Source organism: Pseudorasbora parva, chromosome 25 (assembly GCF_024679245.1).
Source record: "Pseudorasbora parva isolate DD20220531a chromosome 25, ASM2467924v1, whole genome shotgun sequence".
Taxonomy (NCBI): Eukaryota; Metazoa; Chordata; class Actinopteri; order Cypriniformes; family Gobionidae; genus Pseudorasbora; species Pseudorasbora parva.
Genome location: NC_090196.1, coordinates 20,614,802 through 20,637,420, shown reverse-complemented (window position 1 = coordinate 20,637,420; position 22,619 = coordinate 20,614,802). Strand labels below are relative to the sequence as shown.

Below are 22,619 nucleotides of genomic sequence, written 5' to 3'. Positions count from 1 at the left end.
ATTCCAGATATATTATATAGTTTTTTTTTACAAATTAATAATTTGTTGATAACATCAACAACAACAATTGCATTATGATTTTCTATTTACATTTTTAATATATTCTCAACAAAACTAACTTTTGTAGCTTTTAATTATGTCTCTACATAATAAATCTGAAGTAAATAGAAAGAAAAAGAAAACAACAAATAGGCAAAGGAAAGAGCAGAAAATTATTAAAATGTATCATATAAAGTAACTATTTATAATTCTAATGAATTAAATATGATAATAATATATAGTTTCAGACAAGCCAAAAAAAAAAAGTTTGCCTTGATTAACTTTCCTTTTCTAGCTCTATATTGAATAGTTATTGTTTACAAATTAATAATATTAATAAAACATGTATTTTGTAATATTATATTCTTAAATAATTTAATATTTAATAAATATAAAGACTTTTTAACACTTTCAACTGCATCTAAGATTTGAATTACTGCATTATATTAAGGTTAAGCTGATATTTATCTGATTCCGTTATTTCTAATAGTCTGATCAAAACAAAGTCTTGCACCTCTGTGACTTCTTCTCGAGTCTCTTCCTGTATGTATTTCTCATCAGGCTGTGGGACCACCTTTCCAATTCCTTGCGAGATCCAGCCAATAACTCTAGATCTGGCGGACAGACAGAGCTCACCTTAAGGAAACTGCATGCACAATGATTCTTCACCGAACTGATGTTGCTGATAAGAATATTGTTCATTGTCTTACCTGTCAGCAGAACCTTCCTCCTGCAGTGACTGGAAGATGGTTCAAAGAAGAGTTGGTGTTTAAACGGTATTAAATGGTATCAAATATCAATTTTTTTTAAATGAAATCAATACTTTAGCATCAGTGTTGGCTCTCGTAAGAAGAGGACTTCCTCCAGGTTGTGGCAGCGCACTCACAAAACCATTGGAAAGCCAGTTCAGCACACCATTCTGAACACTGAAATCAGCAAACAAACATAATTATTTAAAATGTGTCAGGTTCAAACATTTAAAAAATGTCTATTATGTACTTTATGGATAAAATCAGTCAAGACTCACCTGCCCTGGGAGGTTTGAGAAGATTGGTCTTCCTCCCTGCCTGTTTGGCATGAATTGAACTTATCTGCATGAGAAGAAGATAGAAAGTGAGTAGCATACTATGCTTTGATTGATTAAAACAGCAAGGGTGCTGTAAATGTACCTTGATTTGATGTTTTCCCATTCTTCAGAGAAAAACCAAGGGAGATATAAGAGAATCAGAGACTTAATATATGAATTTCATGTTTTTTTACATTGAAGGGGTTGGTGAAGTTAGAATAAACATTCATATTAATTGTACAGTTTTAAAAAGAAATGGAAGACAGGAAATAATAGGGTAAAGAAGAGGGAAGGGGATCATAAAATGTTGCGAGCCAGATTTGAACCTGCATTAACTACATGAGCACCATGGCTCAATATGTCAGAACATGTGCGCTACCCACCAGGGATCTCAAACTGCAAACAAATATATGTGGTTGTGTATTGTGAGTGCAGGTTAATGGGCTTGGGTTTACCGCCGTGATCGCCTCATCCCTCATATCATCCTGTGTGTTCGGAGGATGTGGCACGACCTTTACCACCCAGTTAAACATCCTGAGACAAGGGAATAAAACTCTATTAAATCAATAAATATCTCTTAAACACACATACAGAGTCTGTAATGATTGAATAGATTATGGAATAATAGCATAACCTCCAATTCTTTGAATCTACATGGAGTATAAGTATAGATCATCTTAACCTGAAACAAGTTACAGTTAATTATGTTTCATCCCCATCAAGCTTAACCTAAAACCCTGGACCCTCCCCTGAGAGCTAATGCTTGCTTCAGTCGATAATATTCAAAGAGTCGTTTCTAGGACAATGATTTCCTCTCTGGGAAAACCCAATGAAGTTTGAAGTTTTAGGGGGAAACCCCACCACAGTTTCAGAAATAGAATGATGTCATCTTTGCTACATCCCTTAGCAAAAGGTTTAATAAGCTTGTTTATGAGCACTGGAAGAAGTTTTTTTATGTGTCTACAGACAAATTCCCACAACAGAGTTGCTCTAAAATTCGCAGACAGATTTGGACACAATGTTGTTCAAACACATTATGGCAGCCATTAAAACGGTTAGCAGTCAGCTGTTGCACTGCAAGGGGGGACCAGGAAGTCCAGCAAAGTTACTTCATTTTCCTTCACTCTGTCTAAATGGACTCGATCCGTCTCTTATTTACTGAAATAAATATTTAGCACAAATGAACACTCCAATCACGTTTAGCCTACCAAGATGCTAACTATGTGTTAGTGTCTAAAATAATGTCAAAAATACTGTAAATACAATTCCAAGTCCTAGATTCATGCATTTCCTTTCTTCTAGATTTGTTATATATTTGTAACAGGATGTGGTTTTACATATTATTTGAATGTACATTAAGTTTGCAAGACTTTACAATATAAGACAAATAAAAGACATGTTAACTTTGCTAATGCAATGAATGTATTTATATATATATATAACTGTCAAGCAGTAATTAGTAGAAATTAATACTTTTATTGACCAAGAATGCATTAAATTGATCAAAAGTAACAGTAAAAGGCATGTATAATGTTTATTTATAATGAATGATTTCTGAAGGATCATGTGAAACTGAAGACTAATACTGCTGAAAATTCAGCTTTGACATCAGGAGTAAATTACATTTTAAATTGTAAAAATATTACTGTATAAAATAAATGTAGTAAAACACAATATTACGGTTTACTGTATCTTTCATCAAATAAATGCAGTCTTTGTGAGTATAAAATAAGAACAAATAAAAAAATAATAATAATAATAAAAAAGAAATAAATAATAATAAAAAAAAAAACATTGAAAAGTCTTGCAGACCCAAACCATTGGAACGGTAGTCTAGAGAAATTAACATTAAGCAAAATTCATAAATATTGAAAAATTATTGTTTTTGTTAGTTCAGTTGTTAGTTACTATTGTGCTAAGTACATACCTTTGCAAAACCAACACATATTTAGTGGTCTTTTAAAGCTCTTAACCATTTTAATCACAAATCACTGGTCAGGAAATTAGCAAGAGTTGCTAATAGCATAGTCTTTTCCTACTTGCAGACAGCTGCTTTTTACAGAAAGAAGAGTCAGTGTTGTCCCAATCAGTGTTAAATGGCTTCAAACAGAGTTGAAAACTGTCTCCCAGTTCGTTTGAGCTAAATGTGAGAAAAAATATTCTATACTTAAAATCTGGTCTATGATTGCCAAAACATGAGCCTGATGCACATGTTCTCAAGACACTTCCTGACTGTCTTTGCAGTTTGGGCAGGAGTATTGTCTTGAAAATAACATCCCATCATTCCTCTTTAGATAAAGCATTTTAGGAAGCAAGCAATATTCTCCTGTTCACAGTGAAGTAGCTCCCCAATACTAGAAGCTAAAAATGCTCCCCATACAGTGACACCTCTTCCTCCATACTAGATACATTCATTATTATATTTCAGAATTTTGAAGAAACTGCTCTGGGGGATTACCATGCAACTCTTGTTTCAGTGTGATTCATCACTCCACACACAACTTCCCAAATTCTGCCAAAAACTTAATTCTATCTTTGATGGTTTTCTGAGACAGCAATGGCTTTTTAAAAATAATTACTCTACCAGTAATTTGTGTGTTTAAGACAATTAAAAGCATAGTATTTTGCCATTTTGAGCTTGAATTTGTATGTTGTTGTTGTTTTTTTTAGCCCTGGAGATGTAACCTTATTGCATATTTTAAGCACTACTCCCTTCTAGAGCAACATCAGCATAATGCTACATAAAACAGGCATATAAAATATCAAATTTCTTACCTGAATGCTCAGCAGTGGTTGGGCATTCCGTAGGGATTGACACCATCCAGAGCGGAATTCAGCAGTCTGTGAGGATTAGGATTGAGGTAGGACTGGGCAAACAAGATTAAATCTTGAAGGACAGTGCTACCCCACATAAGATTATACTTAAAAACAATGGGAGCTGTTAACCCCGTTACAGTTAAAGTTACACTCAATGTGAAGACAATGCTTAAGTTGTACAGTGTCAGTTAAGAAATGTTGTTGTCAACTCTTAAATTAAAAAAAAAAAAAATTATCATGTAATTGTGCAAACCACAATCTTTCCCTTTGAAATGACAATCTAAAATTATTTTGTTTTGCACAGGTTTGACTGTGCATGAAAATGTTCACTTCTTTTTTTTTTTTACTTGATATTTAGATGTTCTAAGTGCTTGATAGGGTGTTCTGACTGGCTTTCATGTGATTACACTTTGCCCCACTTGCCCCAGTTCAAAAATGGAAAAACATTAAACCCTATGTTTATTATTAGCATAGTTAAAAATATGTGTGTCATTGTGGATCCAAGTAAACTACATGATTTAGCTTTGTATAAAATAATTAATTATCTCAGTTTCAGTATGAGGGCTAACAGTTTTAGATGGCATTTAAACACATTGAAGCAGGGCCTGCGTCATCAGTTCCTCTCTCTGAGATTAACCCTGTAGCTAAGCTACAGATAAAAGTATGCACCATACAGAAAACACATTCTCACACCCAACTGGTAAGATTTGTGTTTCATGTAATTAACTAATCAGAGCTGACAGCGAAAGAAATTAGCAGAATGTAGCATCCAAACAGCTATGTCATGCTACATGCTAATTTTGTTAGCTAAAGATGCATCTCAATGTCCTGCACCTGAACTATGTATTCTTGGTCCATCAAGTGCAACACAAGTAACACAGTTTACTGTGATTCTTTGACTTTTGAGCGTGAGCGCATCTAACTTGTTGCTTTCGCAAGTCAATGCCATGACTATGCAAGGTCTGAGCAGCTAAACAGCAGCAGATCCAATAATGAGATCAAGACAGGATAAGCACTGAACCAGTAAAGGGCCAAGGCAACTGATCAAGGGCGGGCTTGCCTTGCAAACACAAACCACAGTGCTTTTCAAGTAAACCATAAACTGATCTCAGGTAAGTCTAAAGCATATCTCTTATCAGCACCACCGGGCCAGTGTCACCATCATGTCCTCAAATGTGATTGGAGGAAATGTAGAAGAGAGTTAAAGAGAGATATAATCCTATAACAGGATGCTGGTGAATAGAGTGAAGCAAGGGGTCCCGTGAGTTTGTTTCGGAAATTAAAATAAGAAATGAAGGGTGTAGCTTGTTTGGTCTGGTTGTTATAACTAATTGTGGTCTTTAAAGTAAATTATGAGAAAGATTAAGATACCCATAGATAGAGGAAAACACAAAATGTCTGTGGCATTTATGCATTTGCCTCATTTGACATCCAGAAAAAAGAACCAAAATTGCTGCAGCCTCAAACACTGATCCAGTTAGCCCCTGCTGGTAGATGTTGTAACTACACCATCTGGCTCTAACAAGCATCTTTTCATGACTAAATATGTCATCCTTAACAATTCAATCCAACCATTAAGTCAACCTACAAGTTACAACCCTTGAGGGAAGCCCATTGTAATACCTGATCAAACAAAGTTGTATAATACTTATAATTTTTTTTATAATTTAACATTTGCGAAGGGTACAGGCTAATCTAGCAGACTAATTAGTTAGAGGTTTTCTAAGAAGTTCAATTAAGGGGTTGCTTTGGTAGCTATTTTAATGTACTATTGAACAAAAATGCATAATATAAAAATATAATATACATATAAACATTTATAATTGAACATTTGAAAAGGGTAACTGTTAAGCTAACAGGCTAATTAGCTACCATAATGCTAAACTGCTATCCTCACTAGTCAGCTTGGAAAAAATTAACTAAAAATACAAAAAATGTTTGATAACATAACCTATAGTTTTGGTTATGTAGTATATTACATAATATCTAATTGTTATTTAAAATACTGAGTCTTAACTAAAAGCAACTTGCACTGACATACGAATTTCCTAAAATGGTTTAAAAAAAACTAAATGCAAGCTATACAATTTAAAAGTGCTATTGTACTCAAACCAAAACAAAAAAGTACAAAATCACTAGAGGAAGTTTAAAAAAGGCATACCTACAGCTGTATACTCAATTTTATTGTGAGCAAGCTATATAACCAGATAATATCTGTGAACAGAAGCAATACATGCCCTGCATGATTTACTCAACTGTTAATATAAAACAATGCAAATCAAATAAAACATCAAGTTAATATTCAAGGGAGTTTTTCATTTGGCACTACAAAAAGCACAAAGACATTCATATTGACAAAAAATACAAAAATGACACAGGTTTAAAACACAGAAGGCCGTGTGAACAAAGAAAGGCATTGACGCTTTTCGCTCAAACCGTGCGGCTACTTACAAAAAGCCTGCGGTGGTCAGTAAAAAAATGACATTTCTAACACAGTGGTAATGGTCTGCACTATTAAGGCACAGATTCAGCCTTGAAAGGCACTGATGGACACAATCCGAGGGCAGAATTGCTTCACAAAGACAAAAACTTCACAACTGGGGAGACTGGAATTGAGGAAGGGAAAACAAAGGAAGTGTCCCACAGGAAGACAAACTTTGAGAGGGGGGAAAGAAGTAGGGACGCGCTAATGTAGGTCACGATGACGGTACAGCCTCGCCTCAAATCAATTCCCCCTCCTCCTCGTCTTTGGCACGCTCAGTGGAACTCAGACAGAGGAAATGCTGGCAGGCTACAAGCCCCCATCCCCCCTCTTTTTCTCTCCATAAAGTCCAAAATCAGCAACATCTGTGTAATGCAAGCCAGGCTCCACAGGGAAGGGACTATAAACCCTGCTAAATGTGCGTGAGACAATTTATTAAGCCTGACTTTTCTTTTAACCCTGCACTTTCTGCAAGACTTCGACAGAGAGTTTGCGGTTTCCTCCATTATTGAGGCTGGTTAGCAGAGGATGTGAAAGAAATGTGCTGATCTGAGCTTGTTTTCATACATCCAACGTTTCCCAACAGTGTACAACCGAACAGTTCGGGCTCAACAGGAAAACAGAAACCTCGCAGACGGACAACTCACTTGCAACATCACACACAACCGTAAAATGACCACAAAACAATCAAAATACTATCAAAAGTGCAAATTCTATGTTGGGAACAGGGTTTTTGATTGGGTGAGCACCATGAACAATCGTTTGACAAGGTATGTGTCTCTTAGAAAATCTATGTGCAGAAATATTTGGCTAATGGGTAGCGAACGCGTGTGAACTCTGTCAGACCCACTGCTGCAGGGACCTTTTGCAGTGAACTAACACTTTGGGCGTCTCTTTCCTCTGGACTGTTGTAATGATGATGTATATCACTCCCAGAATGCATAGCACCAGAACCAGAGGCACAGTCACCAAGATGAGGGTCAAGATGTGCTCATCAGTCTCATTCACTCTTAGAATAACATCTACTTCCTTCTCCTCGCCCTCTTCGCCATCATTTCTGTCCTCTGTATCTTCTTCACTACCATTTTTGTTGTTGTCAGGGTCTTGATTGTTGTTGGTTGTCTCTGGCGATCTGTGGTCGGGATTTACATCCGTTTCCACATCAAAGTGCACCCGGCAGCCCATGAAATCATTTAAAATGGATCTCGGGTATCCAGCGTCAACCTTCATTCGCTTGTTATCGAACCTCCAGTACTTGGTGTCTTTGTAGAAGTAAGTGTACGCTGTATGGACAAGAGTTAAAATGTGAATTAGTGTGAATAAATACACTAGCAACTAATATGACATCAAATTCCATGTCATCATCACCAAATGTTTGATCAAACGAGATTCTAGCCAATCATTGGCAGGCTCCGAATTCCACAGCTATAAAGAGATGTGCCAAAGACGATCATGAACAATGCCGTGAAATTAGATGTGAGAGCAGAACATTTTCAAGTCAAAGGTCTTATTGCGCCCCAGTTTTTCAGCAATGAGGTCACATTTTCCCTCTCAGCTTTGGATTAACAGACTTGTCTCACTTTTTTCTTGCATTCAGCTGTGACATTTTCTCGGGCAGCCGTCCCCCGAGTCTGACTCACCTCCATCATCGCTGAGGAAGGCCCCTTTTGGGGAGCCAGGAATGGAACCCCACACACTCACTGGTTTAGGGTAATCTTTATCCATGGCACGGGATTCTTCACTAAACCGCCAATATCTTGAAGAGAAAGCAATAATGGGAAAAAAGTGAACGTCTCTTTTTGAATTCTATGTCTATGCGTTAGTTCACCAGAAAAAAATATTAGTAATGAGCAAAAATTTTAACATAGCGCTCAAGTGTTTTATGGTACAAATTTTATGGTGCTTTGTCTGACCAGATCATATTTCATTCCATAATCCAAAGAAAGAATTTTTTTATTTTGCTTACAGAAAATCAAGCCTACTTTTACAAGATTTGCATTGTGGTATTATTGTTCATTCTTATCATCATAATGGAAAAAGCTTAAATGTATTAAAGGGGTCATTAACTGACTGAAAATGTTTTATACTGCTGTCTGAGGTAAACTTAACTTATGACGTTTGTTGTTTTTAAATTTAAAAACATCATAATGAATAAGTAATAGGCTATTTTCTACCCTGATTTTGAACCTAGCTCCTGAAGCCTTTGGTTTTTATTGGCGTGCCGCATTGAAGACTTGAAACTAAACGCGCACTGTTATGATTGGATAACAGTTTTACATATTAGAATGAACTTCGGCTCCCCAGAGCTTAACACATGAGGAATTGTTTTGAAAACTTCCAATGTGGAAAAACGTCAACTGGAATGATTCACCCATAGTAGGGCTGCAGCTATCGATTCTTTTTGTAATCGATTAATCTACCACTTAATCGATCGATTAATCGATTAATCGGATAATAATTACTTTTTCTTTATTAAAGAGCAATAAGAGACAAAAAGAAGGGTATCTTAAAATTAACATCTAATTTGTTTTCTTTTTAGAAAAATTTAGTTTTATTGCTGAAATTGCATACATTAATAACTGTGAAACTAAAAAAATGTAATGCATACAATTGCCATATTAAATAAAAATCTATTTCAAATTACTTTAAAAAGGTAAACATAGTTCAATCTAAAACTAAACCTACAACCAATAAATCTAAATAGTAGTAATATAGATAACAATAATGCCAATATAAATAATATACATATTCTATAAATTCTATATAATATAAATATTCAAATATTCTATAAATATTCTATAAATAATATAAATAACTAAACATTGTATTTATGTTGTGCAACTTAACTTTCATGTTTCAGCTTCAGCTCAGGCATGACATAAGCATTTACGGTCTTATTTACTCCTTTACTGAAGCAAAACATATTGGACAGGTTAACTTGGAGCAAGAGATGAGCGGATCAGCTCTATCGTCACCGAATCAGCTGTTAGAAGAAAACCATCCACCCGCACCAGGTGGTCACAACTTCAAATCCTCAGTGTTAAGCGCGATGCTATCGTCACATATTAGCTACACTGAAGTAGGTTGCTAAACAAAACAAAAACACTTATTTGGCAAAATTACATTTACATAAACCAGGGTCGACAACCTATACATCACACGGAGGAATAACCGCTGGAACGTGATCAAACGCGAGATATGTTTAATTCAGTTAAAGTACATCACACATGCTGATCTTTTGAGCTAATCATTCATCATTGTAACACAGCTTGTTTTAAGTTAGTAGCTATAAATATGATTAAAGTGTGATATTTAAATTACACAAATCAATGAAAGCACGCAGCTCTGAGCTCTGAAAGCACGAGCGCTGCTCATCACACACACAAACAAACGCGCGCGCGTTACAGCTTGTTCTGATGTTTGATGCACCTAGTATTGAGAACATCTAATGGTGCATTTCGAAGATATTATCAAGTAGGATATATAAAGTCTCATTAAAGATTTCACACACATCACAATGACGGTGATCCATGTGCAAAGCTGCAAACTCCATCGAGTTCATGTGTTTGGAGTTGCTCGTATCTCCTCAGCTGACACGTGCGTGTAGCCTACTGCCGCAAATGAAACTTAAATGTTTAGCGTCGGATCCTGAAGCTCAACACACAGTTGTCTTCATTTAAAAACAGCGATATTAAATAATATTACCAGTGCTGATGCCCGCCCGCTCTCTCTCTCTCTCTCTCGCATTGCGGTCTTTGATCTCGACATGAGCTGAAAACGAAAGTTAAAGAACGACACGCATTCATTGCGTTTTAGCGTGATATGAGAGTTCCGCGTGTTTATTAAAATCAACATAGTAACGATTTCTCTCATCCACCTGCAATTTTTGGGATGTTTACGCACCTGAACCGCGGATATAACCGCAATCCGCTCATACTCCGAGTCCTTACACAAAAAATGTCTTTCTGCAATATCTGTGTGTAGTTAAATGGACTAAGCGAAGCATCGAGGCAGATGATTTTGCCTCGAGGATTTTTTTGATTCGATTAACTCGAGTTACTCGATGAATCGTTTCAGCCCTAACCCATAGGGCTCGCAAAATGATTTATTTCTCATCCACCTGCAATTAATTGGAATGTTATTTTTTATTACTTGGTGTGGTGTGACAGGCAGCGGGGCGAGGGACCGCGAGAGCGGGCCGGTGATTAATGTTGACGAGTGCCAGCTGCGTGGCACACCGGTCTCGTCTCCCGGCTATGTGACACCACACTTGGTCAGCCCGATCGGTGGATATAACTGCAAACTTTGCAAAACACACAAATACACACTTCACAATTTAAGATCCCTTATTTCTCAATATTTCCTTACAATTTAATGAGCCCTGGCCTATACATGTTCAAGTCTGATCACGAATCACAGGACAATGAACCAACAACACCTCAAATACAAAGGATACTCCAGCCTGTGCTGCGACAGCGTGGAAGTTATGTTTAGTTAGTCACGTTTATAATCAGTAGAATGTAACAAATGCAACAATGTAATACTATCACATATAAAAAACTTTTTTTTAATCACATAATTGTGTTGCATCATTCCTGTCAGATCCAGAAACCACAGCATTGTTTTTTAATCTCATCCTGCCTTCAAATCCAGTCTCTTGTTGTGCTGAGAAGTGTGTCTTTTCGTTCACAGATCGATCGTGTGCTGAGCTGTCAATTAAAGATTTTCTTTGAATAACAAGGATGTTTTCAGTTCAGACCTTTTATTTATCAAAACCTCAAAGGAAAGTTGATTTCTCAATTCATGAGCCTATATATATATATATATATATATATATAAATAAATATCAGGGGTGGTGAACTCCAATCAGGGTTGGAGCTACAATCTGCAGGTCTGAGGCTCCCTTGATATAATACATACATACCGACCAGGCATAACATTATGACCACTGACAGGTGAAAGGAATAACACTAATTATCTCTATCACGGCACCTGTTATTGGGTGGGATATATTAGGCAGCATGTGTTAAAGCAGGAAAAATGGGCAAGTGTAAGGATTTATGTGAGTTTGACAAGAGCCAAATTGTGGTGGCTAGATAACTGGGTCAGAGCAGCTCCTTAACTGCAGATCTTGTGGGATGTTCCCGGTCTGCAGTGGTCAGTATCTAGCTAAAGTGGTCCAAGGAAGGAAGAGTGGTGAACCGGTGACAGGGTCATGGACGGCCAAGGCTCATTGATGCCCGTGGGGAGTGAAGGCTCCCCCGTGTGGTCCGATCAAAGAGACAAGCTACTGTAGCTCAAATTGCTCACTTACAAGACTTAAAGTATCTGCTGCTAACATCTTGGTGCCAGATACCAAAGCACACCTTCAGGGGTCTAGTGGAGTCCATGCCTCAACAGATCAGGGCTGTTTTGGCAGCAAACGGGGGACCAACACAATATATGTCAAGATGTTATACCTGATCAGTATATACAGTAAATGTATATTTCATAGGTTTATTTGCTGTAATTTAATTTATGCTAAATATGCTATTTTCTTTAATTAATATCTTTAAGCTATGCTAATTCATATTAAAATTATACACTTATTAAGTTTTTTATTATAAAACCTGATCAAACTGCACTCAAAAGCAAGTTTAAATAAAAATATTATGTTGTTCTATTGATGGCTAACTCACAACCTTTTGACACATCTGGCCTTTTCCACAAGGGCCCCAGCATGTTTACCTGTCTCCTCTGAAGAAGTACGTATAGCCAGATGGTTCCCACCACACTGCCGTGTCCACTCTGTCAGGCATGCCTTGACCATAACGAAACAAGTCCTGAGGGTATCCAGGTTCCACGTCTGCTTCTCTGAAAAGCCAGTATTTACTTCCTGCGGGAGTGATACAAAACACAAAGAGGGGATGGACAAAAAGCCACAATAGATGAAAAAGGAGGGGTTGCATGGCTGAGAGATGATATCACAGAGCTCACTATTCAACTAGTGAGATTGCACAAAAGATGTTTTGTGTTGCATTAAAGCAAATTTCCCTTCAAACTAATGCACAGATGAGGGCTCACAATCTCCATAAAAGCAAGACAATAACTGTGGCTCTTTCCACTACACATTCCCTAATGCAACTTCTCCAGGTTTCTTCTCTCAGAATGAAAACTGAGCAGTCAGCATCTGGAGTTGAAGCTGACGCAATGCAGACAAAGTCCTGTGATGCTGCCAGACTTTCCTTCTCTCCTCTCGGAGTGTTTTACAAGTGACATAATTTGACTTCAAGATGCTGTTACAGCAAGAACAGATGTTTAAAATAGAATAGGACTGATATCTAGGAAATATTTAATGATTTCGCTGTTGTCATTTTCAAAGACGCCAGTCTATAATTCTCACACAAACAAGATACACATTCTCTGCTTTTTGGATCACAATTTGCAGCTTCACTGGGGGGAAAAAACACCTAATTAGCATTTTAGTCTTGTTTTTTGTATAATCTGTAAACTTCCTTAATATACATTTGAGAAGCAAAACTACATAAGATAGTGGGACTTGTTTTCTGAAAAACTATCTAATAATAATTATAATAAATATTATTTTAAAAATAATAAAAAATATTACACCATTGTTTAGTTTTTTACTGTTTTTTAAGAGAATAAACTAAAATTAAGTCCGTAAATATTTAATTTATGACTCACACCTTTAAAGAATACAAATTTCCCATCATGCCGTTCATAGGCAGCGTCTATGTCCTCTGGAAGCCCCATCCAGAAGAAGGAGATCGGCATTGGGTAATTATCCAAAACCCGGTTCCTTCTAACCCTCCAGAACCATCGTCCCTGATGAGGAAAAACAACATTCATATAATCAGAACACTCAACAGAAAGATGTATAGAGTTTTATGCTTTGTTGGAAAAACTCAACCACCTTCTTGCAGACACCTGATCCAAATTATTACTAAAAACAAACAAAAGACATTGCTTGTGGTTTACTTTACTTTTATGTAGTTGCAAAGTTGTTTTTAGCACTTTGCTATACAGTTGATAAGATGTTTTGACTGGGTTTTTAAACAAGAACCACTATAATTAATTTACAGAAGACCACTCTTTCTAACCTTGAACACAAACATCTCTCCTCTCAGCATGGTGACTGTGTCAAAGTTCCCCTCGCAGATGTCAGGTGCATCCTGATCCGAGCGTGCTGTGGGCTGGGGTCTCCTGGTGGGGTTAACCGGAGGCACCCAGGGCTTGGTGGGCTGTAGCGAGGGTCTGGTAGTTTTCGGTTGGGCAACTGTAGTGGTGGGCTCTGGCTCGGCAGTGGTTGTAAAAGGGGTTGTGGTGGGAGTTGCTTGAGTGATGACAATCTCTGGAGGGCCTGTAAATACAAAACCGTAATGAATTTTCACACTTAGCTAATCATCTTCTGTTCCACACACTGAACAGACACAGAACGCGTCACACTTTTCCATCTAGCACCAGAAGGCCCATGAGGCTCATTTAGCCTGCAGTGGAAGGCTTTTAAATGGAGAAAACAGATTCAAACAAAGACACCTACACTGAGAAATTCGTTGGTGCAGTCTTAAGCTCACAAAACAGCAGAATGTGGATAACAACTATATTATAAATATAGTAACGCTTAAAGAAATCTACATGTGAGAACTGATTTTGACTACAAAAGTGCCATCTGGACTTTTGAATAAAGGGGCGTTCACAATGACAGCGATTGAATTGAATCAACAACTATCACTGAAAATGAATGAGGCGTTCCACATGTATCATTCTCAGTTGCTTGTCTGTGTTAGTGATAGGGATTTTTCAGTGGCTCTTTCTGCAGGTTTCATTGTTACACCAGACAAACAACACTCAAATGATTCATTCAGAAACACTGAACAAAACGAGTGATTTTCTTCATGAGTAATTTATTGAATCATTCAGTTAACCAATTCAATCAACACTCTACAATGCGAGTAAATCACTCTAATATACGACCAAATTTCATGCTAGGTGACTAAAAAGAGTTTTTTATTAGCCAAGGGCAACTAAATATAATTGTATGATTTCACTCATCTGTGATTCAGTTAGAGGCAAGTTTAGCGCAGATATAATTTCATATTTCACTGTCACCTGGTTGAACTCAGCTTGAGAGAAAGATAAAGGTGCACACATGAGCAGAGACAGAATTGACGCGCTAGATATAATTACAGGGCTCGACATTAAGGACTGCTCGATGGCCAAGATTCGACAGAACTGTCACTGTCTCGATCGGGCCAGTTCCACATCATGATGAATGTTTATAATTTGCAAAAAGCACGCACAAAAGAAGCCACATGTGACAGCAAGCTAATGCTAGATTGATTTCTCTTTCACGTCTTGCGATTGTACAGATTGTACATTCCATCCTTGGCTAGTGTCTTAGCAAACATAGTTGGTTATGTCTTAAGTGAAGGTAAACAGTCGAGAAAAACAAGGCATGTGCAACAGTATCAATATGCTGGATTGTCTGAAAGTGACAACAGCCTAATATTCCTGCTGCTGTGTTTTTAATGTTAATCAAACAACAAGTGACTGCAACAGAGATTCATTCAGGTATGAAATTGTCTTTTTGAGTAAATGATTGAATCATTTTGTTTAGGAATAACACTGTGTTTTTTACAGACACAATGGTTTTGTCGTTGTTTTGTTTGGAACTACATTTGTTGGTGGAATAAGAGACAAAGTAACTGTTAATATTGTGTCACACATACTGAGCTTTTTACACTGTTAAAGACTTGGATTCCCATCCTAAACATAGACAAAGTTTCAAAAACTAATGTTGGACGTTTGATGGAGTATTTCTGTGTCAAAAATACTCCTTCCGGTTTTTCACAAGTTTCAGAGAGTTTTTTTCGAGTATGGCTCGTCTTGACGTTAATAGAGCGAAAGGTCCTTGTATGGGCCGTATGGGCTCTTCTCCCGGAAGGGTGCGTGCGCGTGTGACTAGAGCGAGAGAGGAAATGCACGCCCATAAACACTCTCTCAGGTGCAGATCCAGTCATCCGTGACCACTTCTGACGCGCCCTATAGTCGCGCCGCGCTCCACTTTATTCCTATGGGTGACATCAAGCGACTTTAACGCTTCAGCACAGCATTCCGGGAAGGCAGCGCTGCATTTGAACCGATTTGAACGCAGAAATGACGGGAAGCTTCACAACATCGCTTCAGTCGTGTCGCAAAGTGGATCTCTACAGTCACTGCTGTCAGGACTTCACCAAATCATACCAAAGAAGTGTGTTTTTGACGGAGCGGCCCCAGCGAGGTTCGGTCCTGCTTTGGAAGCAGCCGGTGAGTAAAACTGCTTCAAATGTCTATGCTGTTGGCTATCGTCGCCTGAGTAAACATCAGTAAACGTCACGATCGCGTGCTTCGTCATTCAAATGCGCTAACGGACTCCATTGTTGTTCTATGTATAACGTTACACTAGTCTGACGTGCAAAACCGTTTTGCTTGCTACTGCTAAGGTTTAGTCGCATACAATAGTCCATATACCGAATCATGTCCTCATAAACTGCGAGTAAAGACACACAAATGTTGGCAGGCCACTAAATACAGTACATACCACAGAGACGGACGTCCTGCTGTTGCTGTTTCTCCTGTTCAATTTATTTCAGCCTCCGAATGATTCTGGATCATATATCTATTAGCTGAGATCGATAACCATGGGTTTCTCCACGCTTGAGGACGTCACCACTTTGCGCGTACGTCATTCTTTAGCCCCGCCCACACGATACTCCTCCAGGCGCTCGTTTTTTTCCGGAAAGACTCGGTACAGCCCATATTTCTTTTATAAATATAATAAAACTAAAGACTTTTGGGAGATATGAAGGATGCAGTACTACTCTATAGGTACTCAAGATTGACATGAGATTGACTGAAACTCAGTATTAACCTCTTGTTTATTAAACTGTTGTGTAGAAGCTGTATCACACACACAAATGAATGTGAATTCATATCATAGATCTAACTTAACTTACTATAACGGATAGTAAGTTAACTGAAACAGGAAGTATATAAGACTAGCTTGCCATAGATCTGGTGAATGCCATTTATATCATCTTCAGCCAAGGAGAAGCTTTCTGTGTCCATCCACTGGTAGAAAGGCGCCATGATGGCGGAAGGGTCATTGGAATGCTCCAACCCCAATGCGTGACCCAACTCATGAACCGCCACTAGAAACAAGTCAACACCTACAACCACAAACAAAATGAATACACCATAAACTAAGAAAAAACAATGGGTCAAATCTGTTGGTGAACATTTTAAGACATTTTAATGCTGCTTAAAGCTACACTGTGTGATATTTTCCCCCATCTAGCGGTAGAAAGGTATATGACCATCCAGTGAATTATAGTTTCTGTTCCTCTCAATTCTGATTTCATTTGAACTCCTACGGTGGCCGATTTAGTCCAAGATAAACATGGCTTCCAGTTCGACCTCGTCCATGACTGCTATCCAGTGTTAAAAGGCGAAAGGCAAAGCTTGAATTTATGGGTATGTCCCTCTTTGGCTAATGTACTTTCAAGATGGAGGAGCAACATGGCGACCGCCATCCGAACCCCTCACCCGTATGTATTTTTAATGGCATATTATAAGCTTACGAGAATACTTTATTACTTGAACAAAGTAAATATACATTAATGAGCACATATATTTTTGAAAGAACTAAGTGTTTTTAGCTAAGAATAAACTAAAAAAGTTACACAGTGTAGCTTTAAGGTTCTATGAGAATACTTAAATGCTTAGCTAATATACACTGATAAAAGTGAATTTACTTTGAAGTAGGAAAATTACTGCAGAAAATTGTTCACACCTGAGCCCTCCTGTTGTTTCAAGGTCCATGGCTCGTCTATGTCAAAATGTGTGTCTCCTCCCATTCCGGGACCAGGGAAAAAAGCATGTGCCAGAGACCCTCCTTCTCCATCAAAAAGAGACATATCACCATGATAACCAGAGGCAAACAGTAGTATTATGTCAGGCCCCTCACTGCCATTCTTTATCTCATGATATGAGACCTCCTCGAACCGCAGAGGCGTTACTTTCTCCCAAACCTGAAAGGCTTTACGAATGGCCTCATAGGTCAGCTCCTGGCCAACTTTGGGCGAGTGGTTCTGAATACTTGAGCAGGAAATAAAGATGTTTTTCTGGTCATCATTAACTTGATCACTGCGAATTGAATGTGTTTTTGTGTTGATTTTTCATTCACCTGTATGTCAGCTTGTCCTGATCCCACTTGTGGCCAGTAAGCGCGTACCGCTTATGCCGAGCACCTTGCTCCGTTGATTCCTCAAAACGATCAGGCACTCCACAGCGAGGTCTTTTCATGGCTCTGGAAAAAATAAATAAGCGCGCACACACAAACACGCACGCACACTTTAACATGTTATATTAACACAAAGTTATAAATGTTTTTCCCCAAATAATTTTATATTTAATTTTAAAATACATTTATATAGAATAATTGCTGTTGCTGCTAATACCATTATTATTACTAGTATTAATACTTTAGAATTTACTTTACTTACTTAAAATAATTACCTCTATTATTTTAAAATGAGTATAAAAGTTATTTTAGTATAATTTGTATAGTATAATTTATTATATTTTTTTATATACATTTTATTTTTGATTAAATATTAGTTTAAGTTATATCAATTATGCATGTTTTTTATTTTTTATTTCTTAGATTTAATTTATATCTTGCCCAGTTTTAACTTTAGTAATTGTAGCATTTCAACTTAAACTTACTTTATTTCAGGTATAATATATATTTCAGAAAATCAACACTGGTATAAAATATATTTTTTAATAATCATATCAACAACAATAAACCTAAAATATATTTTAAAATTAAATTCATTAAAAAAAATAAACTTTGTTTATTGTAGTTGTTGTTAAAGATACTAATTTAATTTTTGAATTAGTAATAAGTAATATTAATAATAAGTGTTATGGATAAACTGATCTCTTGTTGTTGTTTCATGGGCAGTTGAATAAGAGGAAATCATACTTCAGAGTGGCCAAGTCCATGTGTCCGGTAAGCTCCAGGCCATAGAATCGCTGCATATCCTTGATGGCGCTAGAAAGGATTTGGGCTGACTGCATGGTGGACATCTGTTTGCTAGCCTGGGACAGGTAGCCATACATCCTCAGCCATGACTTTAAAGAACAACAGACACAGAAAATGTTGGAGAATGGACCATGTGTTGAAACAACTACTACCAAGTAGTGTTGTGAGGATGGGATTACGCAACATTAAGGAAAAATAAATGTATAGATCAGGAAGACAATAAGAGACTAGATGCTTTCTTATTACGCAACTATCCATTAGAATCCAAAGAGAAATTTTATAAAAGTACGAAATAAACTTTAAGCCTTAAACTACATAAACACTGTCTAAACAATTTTGTTGTTTTAAAACAAAAACACCAGAGACAAGTTTTGAATGTTTGGTTAAGCACTGAATATTAATAATCTAAATATATCCACAGTTAAGACTCCTGCCACATAGCCACGCTAGGAGTGAGGACAGATGTAAACACACCATATTACAGATTTAGAGATGTTCACCAGGGGGTTGTATTACACAAACTTCCTACCTTAATTATTGAATTTGAAATTACCATGGTTAGTAAACAGAGAGGTTATGATGAGTTAGGATGTTTCTGTAATACAGTCCCAGATTTACATGTAAACCAGTGAAACCTTACACACAGAGAAAAAGATGTCAAAATTGTACCTTCAGGGGTACAACAGCTTGTCACTGAGGCAGCACCCTTAAAAGGACATCTCTATGCCTTTTTTAACCACAAAAAGGTTCATAAGAGTACCTTAAGGTATTTGCGCTCTAAAGTATTAATATGCACTATTACGAGTAATAAAGGTACAAAGATGTAATTAAGTGACAAGCATTGTACCCCAAAGATACAATTTTGACACCCCGTGTGCACTTTAAAATGTGATTTGATTTTAAAAACTAATTTAAAAAAAGCTTAATAAAGTTCTATTATTGTAAAGAGAGACATAACCTTTTATTTTATGACAGGCCTACTGCTTATTTATATATCAGTTGTGCATCCAATAACATGTGGAACCAATATGCTTTCTGATGCAAAACAACGAATACACTGACAGAATAGCATATCCAATATAAATGTATTAATGATAATAACAATAAATGGCTATAATTTATATTTATCCAGTATATTCAAAGTACTTATATGAACATAAATATATAAATTATATCTTTGTCTTGTCAGCATCTGGGTCATTCTTACTATTCGGTGCCATTTCAGCTTGGTAACTTTCTATTAAAAAATTTTTAAATTTCCATGATTTTATAATTTTATCTGAAAATTGGCTTGTTACACTACAATAAAAATATATTGGTCCAGCTCAGGATATTATTGTTTAATAATTTTGACCAAATTCTTCACACAAGCAAAGGCCAAATGTCCACCCTGTTACCGGCCATTCTCATCTCAATTAATACGTGTTTTAAATGCATAATTATTGTAATATTTATATATTCTAAGAGCTAAAATGTCCCTCACTCTACCCTGCAATTTTTTTAACAACGTGTTCATAAACAAGCATTATCTTGAGAAAAGAGGTTTTTTTTAAGGCACAATGGTAATTTCAACATATTTCTTTTAGAATAAAAATAAATTTCATTGGAATTTTGTCCCCATTTTAAATAATTTAATTGTGCCATTTAATTTTCTACAAGTAACCACCAAGATATGCATAAAATTTGTTGAAATTATTTAATTAACATAAAAAAACCCAGAGGTAACAGGGTGGACAGAGGAGAAACAGGGTGGACAGGAGGTAACAGGGTGGACATCACGCCACTGAACAACAGGACATCACACCACAAATCAACTAATTAACCCTACCATCTCCTGAAGAAGAAAGAAACATGAACAACATCAACCATTCAAAATTATCTAATCTAAAAGAAAACAGTAAAAGTAACAGTTAACGTAACAGCATCTTACTGTTACTACACTCTTAAAAATAAAGGTTCTTAAATGGATCTTTGGCAGGGTGTAAGGTTCTATGAAGAACCTTTAATATCCAAAGAACCTTTCCATTGCACAAAAGGTTCTTTGTAGTGCAAAAAGGTTCTTTAGACTATAAAATGGTTAGAAAAAGATGGTTCTTTAAAGAACCTTTCACAAAACGGTTCTTTTGGGGGAACCAAAAATAGTTCCCCTATGGCATCACTAAGCCCATGTTTGGTTCTTCCTGGCACCTTTATTTTTAAGGGTGCACTTACTCCAACATACTACTGAACAGATCAGCATCCTATGTGTTGTTCTAGGAAATTCCACACTGTCTTCTCAAGCTGGACGGACCTCTTAACAAATAAATTCCATATAAATTGATTATAATTACAAATAAATGCTTTAAACACTTATTTATCTAGGTATTATGTCCACTCTGTTACAATATGTCCACCCTGTTACTGTGCAAAACAGTAACAGGGTGGACAGTAACAGGAGGGACATTTTATTCTAAAGTTAGCCACTGCTACTTACGTGATGAACAACAAGCTAGTGCGCAGTGATCACTGAGGAAGATTTTTCACATGTTTATTAACCATATTTTCAAAATTACAATCAATTATCAGTTTCCACTATAAATAAGCATAACAGGGTGGACATGTTATGCTTTACCACATCAAAAAAACGTTCTAATACATTGAAAAAAAGAGTAAATTAAGGAGAGAGACTTGCTTTGATTCTTGTGGATAGTTTGCTGCCAAAAGTTATTTTACTTCCTGAGAGGCATGTGATTAGAGGAACAGTTTAGGGGTGTGTTCAGATGGATTTTCCATCAGAGTAACAGGGGGGACATTCAGTTCAGGGACACAACATATTTTAAAGACTTTAAGCATTAAATATGTTTTAATAACAAAAAATATATATTGGTGAGGAATATTATAAATAAGAATATACAACAATATTGAAAAATTTGGAATTTGTTTGATTTTTATTACTTATATTTGTGGCTGAAGTTAGGCAAACTTACTTGGGGACATGGCAGTTGAGCATACTTGCACTAAAATCAAAGTAATTATTTTTAATTAATTAATCCTGGGTACTTATAATTGTGTTCTATGGTAAAGGGGGATTAACTGTGTAAGATGACCTTTTAAATACAATTATTAGCTAATTTTTACTCAAAATATACCATATTATGTCATGGGGACTCAAATGGCACCGAATGCTAGGAATGACCCATCTAACTTTACAGTGAAATTGCTAAAAAGAGTTGATTATCTAAACAAATTTGTGAATGGAGACATATATCTAAATAAACCTGATTTAAAAAACTGGCAATATCGTATAAAAAGTTTAAATAAAAAACACAACTATCTCTAATTGTAAAATTGTATTAAATGTGACCCCCCCCCCCCCCCAAAAAAAAAGCATAGCTAAAACTAATTTTCCAAACCTGAGCGACAAAACCAAAATATAGAAATTCACAACTCACGAACATATAAAACGCTACACAGAGTTTAGTGTATTTTTGTACACTCAAAACAAGGGAGTCTACAAACCTCCGCGTTGAAAGAGTCATCTTCTGCAGCTGTTTCAGCAATGTCTACAAACAAAAGGATGAAAATCATACTGATGGGTCTCAGCGACCGATGCGATCTACTCCTGCGGGCTGACATCTCTCCACTCCCGGGACAGCAATGAGAAATGAACACAACCTTCTCCCACACCCTGGCCTGGAACCGCTTAAATGGAAACCTGAGATATTGTACAGTCTTTTAACACCAAAACACGGTCATTGTTCTTCTCTGACGACAAACCCACCGACTTAGTGCAGGTTTCTCTTCCCCCGTCAAGTTTTCCCTCGTGCAAACAGTCCGTCAAGGTCCCCTCCACTCGAGTGGCGTAGCACGCTTGTAAAACTGTCTATTACATTAGCGAGCAGCCGCTACCCATTAAATTTTGACTAAAAGACTACTTGTTGATATTTGCATTGCTTATGTTGATGTAAGTGCCGCCTGGATAAACCCATCTAAGAATGTCGAGGACCAGGCGGCGCGTCCTCGAAGAGTGATCTTCAATTTTTTTTTTGCAGGACACCAAATATGAGCATGAGAGCTCCAGGTTCTCGTGCTGATCTGCAGCACGCAGCCGCACCCGATTCAGCCCTTTTCTCTGTTTACCTTTGTGA

General features: G+C 36.9%; 1 protein-coding gene and 1 pseudogene across 1 annotated transcript; both read right to left on the bottom strand.

The window, feature by feature from the left end:
• LOC137064771 (cyclic nucleotide-gated channel beta-1-like) overlaps nucleotides 1-5,488 on the bottom strand; it is a 29,690-nt pseudogene extending 24,202 nt beyond the window's left edge.
• Nucleotides 5,489-6,082: 594 nt separating this feature from the next.
• On the bottom strand, nucleotides 6,083-22,563 carry mmp15a (matrix metallopeptidase 15a). Its single transcript, XM_067436247.1, has 10 exons — nucleotides 21,991-22,563; nucleotides 18,433-18,581; nucleotides 17,629-17,751; nucleotides 17,236-17,540; nucleotides 16,451-16,612; nucleotides 13,505-13,764; nucleotides 13,091-13,229; nucleotides 12,132-12,279; nucleotides 8,045-8,160; nucleotides 6,083-7,687 (listed from the first exon to the last, which is right to left on the bottom strand). The coding sequence occupies exons 1-10, from the start codon at nucleotides 22,105-22,107 to the stop codon at nucleotides 7,245-7,247; spliced, it is 1,962 nt and encodes a 653-aa protein (XP_067292348.1). The 5' UTR covers nucleotides 22,108-22,563; the 3' UTR covers nucleotides 6,083-7,244.
• Nucleotides 22,564-22,619: the final 56 nt, after the last annotated feature.